The 9,325-nt window shown below is 44.3% G+C and overlaps 1 protein-coding gene across 1 annotated transcript; it reads right to left on the minus strand.

Moving 5' to 3' along the window:
• Nucleotides 1–2,151: 2,151 nt before the first annotated feature.
• On the minus strand, nucleotides 2,152–3,558 carry chst1 (carbohydrate (keratan sulfate Gal-6) sulfotransferase 1). Its single transcript, XM_043705517.1, has one exon. It carries the CDS (start codon nucleotides 3,556–3,558, stop codon nucleotides 2,245–2,247), a length of 1,314 nt encoding a protein of 437 aa, XP_043561452.1. The 3' UTR covers nucleotides 2,152–2,244.
• Nucleotides 3,559–9,325: the final 5,767 nt, after the last annotated feature.

Genomic DNA, 9,325 nt, shown 5'->3' on the forward strand with positions numbered 1-9,325 from the left:
AGGCTCCCAAGCACTGAGGATGTCACCTAGACAGGGGACGAAACGTCTGCAACACAGTTTCCCAGCTCAGCAAACAGAACCACAAAAACGAGCACCCGAGCTACAAATCTTCTCACAAACTTTGCCTTAGTAAATGCTAAAAAAAAATTTTCTTTTTGTTCAATGGATTACTTAATTGTTTAAGTAGTATTTGATCTATGCTGGTGTTTAGGTTATTACAGTAAAAAGTGTTAAAACATGAAATCTTGTCCCTCAGTTCATTTCTTTCAATAATTAGGAAGTTAAATTTGCAAATTTAAAAGTCATAGGTCATAACATTGCACAAGTTTTATAGAAAATGCAGTATACACAATACAAGCAATTGTACATCACATGTATATTTACTTGAGCACCATTCAAAAACATAGGAAGTAAAGCACAATCAAAATAATCATTTGGACAATGCTTTTCGTACCACCATTTTACTAACAAACTGACAAAAAGGTTAAGTTCATGGGTATAAGCCATGCGAATATGTTTTGAGATCACATACCCAATGACTATCTATTACTAATTTTTGTATTTACTCATCAGAAATGTAACTAGCCATATCTGGATTCCCAATTAACTACATTTGGCTTACTGGACAACACTTGTTTGATTTTTTTTTCTGTGTCCATTTTGTAGTGGTTCTTTTCACAACATGCTGCTTGAACTAAATGCCTTAAACACAAACAAATGCATGTTTTGGCACTGAATCTTGGGAGCTCTGTCATTTATGCAGAACATTAAAACCCACAAGACAGCCTCAGGGCAGACAAAATGCATAATTGAGCAATTTGCATGAGTATGAAAAATACTTCAATACAGAAATGTTGGTTCCTTTTTAAGATCTTTTGACATTTTAGAAAGAAACAGTGCATTTAAAAATATTCAGTTTTTTTATAAACATTTTCATTCACATTAAAATATATTTTGTTTGGGATGTTTTGAAAATGTTTTTGACCCTCCACTTCTGCCAACCAGCTATTCTGAAAGCTTGTGGAACAAAAGGATTCATTCTGTCAGGGAGGGTTATTTGAGAATTTGTAATTTAGTTTGGGGTCTCCAACTCTCCAGGATTTACCCAGAGTGTCCACAACACTATTCTGAGCAAGTCCTGGACAAAATCATTGGTGTTGAAGATAAATAGCCCTCATTTTAAAAATAGTCTTTGAGTAGTTATTAGGTATAAATGTATTGAAGACTGACAGTCAAGAATCATTTCTTCCAGAAAGGAAGAATAACAAATTTTGATTGGTGAGTGAATCTAGATCGAAGAGGAAAAGTCAAGAAAGTAAAGTGGAGGATTATCAGATCATCACTGATCCCACTGAGTGGCAGAATAGACATAGAGTCTTAGGGATGTACAGCACAGAAACAGACCCTTCGGTCCAACTTGTCCATGCTCACCAAATATCCTAACCTAATCTAGTCCCATTTGCCAGCATGTGGTCCATATCCCTCCAAGTTTTTCCTATTCATATACCCATCCAGATGCCTTACAAATGTTGTAATTGTAGTGGCCTGCACCACTTCCTCTCGCAGTTCATTCCATAGATGCATTCTGCATGAAGAAGTTGCCCCTTAGATCCCTTTTAAAGTTTTCCCCTCTCAGATGGGTGACCTGCTTCAGCTCCTACATCTTGTTAATGGTGTTAAGGTTTTATTTTGCCTTCTGGTAAAGGGAGTCACTGGCTAGGCCAGTATTTATTACCCATCCCTAACTAGCCAAAGAACAGTTAAGAGTTAACCACATTGTTGTGGATCTGTAGTCACATGTAGGCCAGGCCACGTAAGAATAGCCTTACCTTCCCTAAAAGGCATTAGTGAACCAGATGTTTCTTGTCCAGCAATGAATTAATGTTCATCTTTTGTAACTTAATGCTAGATTTTTTTGATGAATTCAAATTACAGCATGGGCTGTGATGGGGTTTGAACCTTGGTCCCCAGAGCATTACCTGGGTCTCTGGGTTAACAGTCCAATGATAAACTGGACGATTGAGGAAGGGGCAAGTGGTTATTCCAATTAAAAGTATTTATTTTCAGTACAGATTCCAGCATCTGCAGCAATTTGCTCCCACGTCTCTAGAGAGAGTTGGCAACCCTAATGTTTGTGCGCGCGTTTTCGAGGAAAAAAAGGGTTGCAAAGTAAAATTCAACCATTTAAAAACACTTTTTTTTCATATCAAAAATATATCACTCACTGGCACGAACTATTTACAATTACAAAAAAGGCAGAAAGGTCCTGTCCTCGGCGAGGCTGACGGACGTGTTCCTCAGCTCCTCGGGCGAGTTGACGAGCCTGTAGCCCAGCTGGGCCAGGGTCAGGTTGCACAGGCTCTGCACCAGCTCCACCATGTCGTAGCTGAGCCTGAACCTCCAGCCCTCGGCCGTGGCCGCCGAGTCCCGCACCGTGGCGAACTTGTGGTTCCCCGACGCTCCGGGCCCGCGCGTGTTGCGGACGATCCAGCGCCGCACGTTGGTATCCATGGCGACGCCCAGGAAGCGGTACATCTCGCGCGTCTTCCGCTCGGGCTCGCGAGCCAGGTCCTCGTAACGGACCAACATGTAACGGCCCTTGAGCCAGCCGGGCCGGTCCAGGCCGGTCCCCACCGACTGCAGGAAGTCCTGGCAGGTGGCGCTCAGGTGCGACGCGTCCAGGTTGTAAGGCCTGCGCCCGCTGTTGCGCCAGATTTTCCAGGCGCGGAAACTGTCCGGGAAGGTGTCGATGCGGGACGACAGGATGCCGCGGGGGTCGCGCACCAGCTGGATGACCTTGAGGTTGAGGCGCGGGTCTTCCACCAGCGCCCGCAGGTCGCCGATGGCGGGGATCCGCACCGTCTTGATGGCGACGTGAGGCCGCAGGATGCAAGCCCGCGAGGCCTCGGTCAGATTCAGGGCCCCGCACCGCCGCACGCACTCGCCTTCCTCCCAGCGCTCGGATGGAGGGCCTTCCCCGTCGTCCTCTCCGTCTGTCGCCCGCACCCCCGGCCCGGGCGGAGGCCTCGGCGTCCAGGTGGCCGGGGCGCAGACAGGCGGCGAGCACAGCGCTTTGCTGGCCCCCCGGCGGAACAGCCGCTGGGTCCGGTGCTGCTCCGGAGCCGGTTTGATGTAAGCCTCCAACTCGTGGAGTCGGCACTCGAAGAGGCCCCGCAGCAGGTCGCGGTAGGCGCCGAGCAACAAGCGGCGGCCCGCGGCCGAGGTGGAGGACGAGGGCCTGCCCCTGGAGCCGCCTCCTGCGGCTCCCAGCGTGGTCTGTACATGGTAGAGCGGCTCGAACAGGTAGAAGATGTCCGAGTGCTGGTTCAGTAGCTGCCCGATGAAGGACGAGCCGCTCCGGGTGGTGGCCAGGATCAGGATGTGGCTGACTGCCCGGCGCTGGGGTTCGCAGGAGGCACTCGGACCCGGACCACAGCCTGTGTGCTTGGGCACCCGGCAGATGGTGAACGGCTTAGCGATAAACGTCCGGATGGCCGTGTACTGAATGGTCAGTGAGGCTACGACCAGCAGCAGCACCGCTTTCCAGGAACACTCCATGGCCCTAAACCTGTGGCCGGTCATTCAGTGCCTTGTGCTGTACCCTGCAAGAATATAAAACCCAAAAGGACATCAGTCATTCAATTCAGTATCACCCTTTCTTTACACACACTGAAATCTTATTTCTCCCCTTTTGTTTGGTTGAATGTAGGAACCGTACTGTGGCATTCATCTGCAACCCCTATCCTGCCATTCCATCAGATCATGAATGACCAATCCAGATACATTCTCTGTAGAGTTTGATTTGAAATGTTAATACATTTCTCTGGAGCAAATGGGTTACAGGGGTTGTAGAATGCTCTTCGGAGGGTCAGTGTAGACTCGGTGGGCTGAATGGCTTGCTTCCATGGCTGTAGAGGTTCTATGATTGAACCCAATCCTTCTAACCCAGAGATATTGCCACTGTAAGACAGCTATATGTGTCTAAATTGGAGCACTAGCTATTTCTTATCAGCTTGCTCACAGACCTTAGTCTCTGGAGAAGGTAGAGACTTGGTTTTGGGTGTACTATCCCAAAGTTAGATATTGCCAATGTGCCACAAGAGCCCTGTGACTGATTTTCTCTCCAATTGTTTCAAATCCCTGTATAGCTGTAGCTGTTAAAAATAAGCCATCGTCTTGGTCTTTAAATGCAATTAAGTAACTTGTCCTGTAAACATTCAGCTTTTCAAAACAGCAAGCTGCACATAGATTAATTAGGTTCCTATGAAGGGTTTAATACTCGACAGCTAAACTCGTCTGTCTTGTCTACAGATGATGACTGGCCTGCTGTGTGCTCACAATGTATGCTTTTTCAGGATTCCAGTATCTGAAGCTATTTCAAAGTTTATTTTTGGAAATAGAAAAACAAAACTTGGGCAAAATTTTTACTGATTACAATTTCCCAGTTTTGAAGTATCAGTCTGCTTTAAAGTTGTAATATTTGGCCAAGTTTTCTGGAAATGTAACATTAAGTTCACAACTACGCTGTCATTAATGCACAGGTTGGCAACAGGTTCATAGAGTCACACAATCCAACTCCTCCATGCCAACCAAGTTTCCCAAACTAAACTAGCCCCCCTTGCTTGCATTTGGCCCATATCTCTCTAAACCTTTCCTATTCATGTACCTATCCAAATGTCTTTTAAGGGTTGACTATATTATGGACTAGGCCAGACCACTCAAAACATCCTTAAGCAGGCAGGCCCAGCCCATAACTTTGCAATTTGTTTTGGTAAGTGTACAGTGAAAATTATCTGGAGTATGATAGCTCGGTTGACTACTACATTTTAAAACAGACAAAAGATTCACAAATTTACACAATGAAACACAAAGAACTGAATAAAGAACTCCTACAGAACTCAACCTATCCAACTAGACTTAATTATGCTGTTCTGAATATACACAACAGTCCCACAAACAAACTCCCTTTAAAAACCAGTATAAATAGAACGCATGCTTACAGGTTGAAGTTGAAGGGCAGAAAGAGAGAGAGTTTTCATACAGCTCCCTGTTGAACTTCCCAGTTCAAGAATGAACTAAAACTGCTCAGCTCAGTTAGCTAGAGAGCTGACCACTCTCCTTTCTTTATACAGATCACTTCTAAAACATGACCACTTTGGCCTGAAGTCTCATCTGTTTACATATAAACAAAAGGCCTCTCAAAATCCTTCTCATCTTTGTACCAAACTAGACTGATCAGAGCCTGGCCTGGTTTATTTCCCCTCTGAGAAAAATCAAGGACAGAGTCTCCTTGAGCCAAGGAACAGCTTTTCAGGAAAAAAGGGACTAGCTTTGTGATAACTACCACGTCCTCTAGCAGTTCATTCCACACATAAGCTACCCTGTGTGGAAAAAGTTGCCCCTTAGATGCCTTTTAAATATTTCTCCTCTCACCTTAAAAATTTACCCCCTTCGTTTGAACTCTCCCATCCTAGGGAAAAGACCTTTGCTGGTCACTTTTTCTGTGCACGTCATGACTTTATAAGCCTCTGTAAGTTCATCCCTCAGCCTCCTATGCTCCAGTGAAAGCAGTCCCAGCCAATGTAGCCTCTTCTTATAACTCAAACCCTTCAGTCCCGGCAACATCCTGGTAAATGGATGTAGGTTTGCTCCCTCAGCTGGAAGGTTCATCTTCAGACGTTTTGTCACCATACTAGGTAACATCTTCATTGAGCCTCTGGACAAAGCTTCGTCTGGAGGCTCACTGAAGATGTTACCTAGTATGGTGATGAAACGTCTGAAAATGAACCTTCCAGCTAGGTGAGCAAACCTATATCCAGAACATCAACCTGAGCTACAAACTTTCTCAAAACCCGTTAATCCTGGTAAATCTTTTCTGAATCCTCTCTAATTTAATATCCTTCCTATATAGGGTGACCAGAACTACACACACTACTCCAAAAGTGGCCTTATCAACAACCTGTAGAACCTCAATATGACACCTCAACTTCAATACTCAATGATTTGAGTAATGAAGTCATGCAAACTAAAAGCCTTCTTAACCACCCAGTGTACCTGTAATGTAACTTTCAAAGAACTACATACCTGAACCCCTAGGTCTCTTGTGTTCGACAATGCTATCCAGGGCCCTATCATTAACTGTATAAGTCCTGCCTTTGTTTGTTTTATCAAAATGCATACCCCATTTATCTAAATTAAATTCCGTGTACTATTCCTCAGCCCATTGGCCCAATTGATCAAAATCCCTTTGCGATCTTAGATAACCTTCTTCACTGTTGACTATACCAATTTTGGTGTTGTCCGCAAACTTACTAACCGTGCCTCGTAAATTCTCATCTAAGTTGTTTATATAAATTACAAACAAAAGGAACCAGTACCGATCCCTGTGAAACACCGCCTCCAGTCCGAAAAACAACCCTCCATCACCACCCTCTGTCTCTTCCCGTCAAGCCAATTTTGTATCCAATTAGCAAGCTCTCCCTGAATCCCATATGATCTAACTTTACTAATTAGTCTATCATGCAGACTTTTGTCAAAGTCTTTACTTAAGTCCATGTACACAACTATTGCTCTGCCCTCATCAAGCATTTTGGTTACATCCTCAAAAAACTCAATCAAATTTGTGAGAAATAATTTCCCACACACAAAACCATGCTGACTATCTCTAATTAGTCCCTGCCTCTCCAAATGCATGTAAATCTTATCTCTCAGAATTCCCTCCAACAACTTACCCATCACTGATGTAAAATTCAAAGGTCTGTAGTTCCTAGTCTTTCTCTTACAGCCTTTCTTGAATAAAGACACCACATTAGCCAACCTCCAGTCCTCTAGCACCTTACCTGTAGTGGCTGTAGATGCTACAAACATATCCGCTTGGAGCCTCATAATTTCTTCCCTAACCTCCCACAATATCCTGAGATATGTTTGGTAAGATCCCAGAGTCTTTTCCACCTTTATGTTTTTTTTAAAGACCTCCAGCACTTTCTCTTCTGTAATATGGATTGTTTTCAAGACATCAATATTTATTCTCCTGAGTTCCCTCGCCTCCATTTCTTTGGTTCCAATTAATACACAGTATCGCAAAGTAGACACTGTACATGGACTAAGAGTTTCTGAGACTTTCTGCTCAATTGTGCATCAATGCCAGCATGCAGAGCCAATTCATTTTTTCAGACATGTTTGATACAATTTTTGTTTTAGATTTTGTTGGTACAGATTACAAAAAATGTGACATGGATTTCCCCTTTTCAAATGTCAGTTTGAATCTGGAACTGTCAGTAAAATCACAAAGCATGCAGTAGCAGTGATTCCAGAAACCATGGCAAGGCCCAATCACATTGAAATGTCATCATAGTTGGCAAATAGGGAAATATGTAGTTGAAAATTTACATATACTTCTTTCAACAACATGAAACATTTTTAAAGTTACCTAAATAAGAATAAATATAACAGTAGAAGTTCCTGTTGACTTAGTGATTTCTAATTAATTGAAATCTGGGAGATCTCCCAGAATACACCCATAGCGTTGTCAGGGAAGGAATTAAAGGATTTTAATCCAGTGACATTGAACTAAGGAACAACAAGGTAGTTCCAACACTGAATTGTGTGTGACTTAGAGGAAGACTTGAAGTTTGAGTTCCCAAAAGCTATGCCGTCATCTTTCTAGGTGTTGGTTTCCATCAGACTTCTAATATTTGCAATTTTTGTACTCATTGACTAAATATGCATCAAATTTGGCATTCAAACACTTGATTTCACAGGTTGCAATCTTCCAAGGCCACAATACCATATTGTAGTCATGTTAGATGAAGAGTGGTGGGAGGATCTGCTTGTGCAGCACAAACTCTGACACAGCTGTTAGATTATGTGATTTATTGTAAGTAAAAGAATACAAGAAATGTGAGCAGCAATAGACTCTGCCATTCAGTATGATCTTGACTGATCTTGGGCTTCAACTCCACTGTCCTACCTGCTTCATATATCCCTTGATTATCTGAGAGAGTAAAAATCTCTCAACAGTCCTGTTCTGATCACCCAGTTATAGAAAGGATATTATTAAGTTGGAGAGGGTTCAGAAGAAAGGCTGGGACTTTTTTCACTGCATTGTGGAGGTTGAGAGGTGACCTTACAGAGCATTATAAAATCATGAGGGGTATCCATAGGGTTAATGATAGGTATATTTTTCCCTAGGATGGGGGATTTCAAGACTAGGGGTCAAAATTTTAAGATGAGAGAGATTTAAAAAAATGAGGTGCAAATGTTTTATACAGAATGAACTTCCTGAGGAAGTGGATGTGGGCACAATTACAACGTTTAAAAGACACTTGGATGAGTACATGAATAGAGAAAGTTTGGAGGGAAATGGGCCAGGAGCAGATAGATAGGAATACTTTAGATTGGGATTATGTTCAGTATGCATTGGCGTCACCTCGTGCTCCTGCGAGGAAGTTGAGCAATTCATCAACTTCACCAACACATTCCACCCTGACCTTAAATTTACCTGGACCATCTCTGACACCTTCCTCCCCTTCCTGGACATCTCCTCTCCATTAATGACGACCGACTTGACACCGACATTTTTTACAAACCCACCGACTCCCACAGCTACCTGGATTACACCTCTTCCCACCCTACTTCCAGCAAAAATGCCATCCCGTATTCCCAATTCCTCCGCCTCCGCCGTATCTGCTCCCAGGAGGACCAGTTCCACCACAGAACATCAGTGGCTTCCTTCTTTAGAGACCGCAATTTCCCTCCCCAGTTTTAAGATGCCCTCCAACGCATCTCGTCCACATCCCGCACCTCGGCCCTTAGACCTCACCCCTCCAACCGTAACAAGGACAGAACGCTCCTGGTGCTCACCTTCCACCCTACCAACTTTGCATAAACCAAATCATCTGCCGACATTTCCGCCACCTCCAAATGGACCCCATCACCAGGGATATAGTTCCTTCCCCACCCCTTTCCACTTTCCGCAAAGACCGTTCCCTCCGTGATTACCTGGTCAGGTCCACGCCGCCCCAACAACCCACCCTCCTGTCCTGGCACCTTCCCCTGCCACCGCAGGAATTGCAAAACCTGCACCCACACCTCCTCCCTCACCTCCACCCAAAGCCATAAAGGAGACTTCCACATCCATTAAAGCTTTACCTGCACATCCACCAATATCATTTATTGTATCCGTTGCTCCTGATGCGGTCTCCTCTACATTGGGGAGACTGGATGCCTCCTAGTAGAGCGCTTTAGGGAACATCTCTGGGACACCTGCACCAATCAACCACACCGCCCTGTGGCCCAACATTTCAACTCCCCCTCCCACTCTGCC

This window comes from Chiloscyllium plagiosum, chromosome 16, assembly GCF_004010195.1.
Source record: "Chiloscyllium plagiosum isolate BGI_BamShark_2017 chromosome 16, ASM401019v2, whole genome shotgun sequence".
Classification (NCBI taxonomy): Eukaryota; Metazoa; Chordata; class Chondrichthyes; order Orectolobiformes; family Hemiscylliidae; genus Chiloscyllium; species Chiloscyllium plagiosum.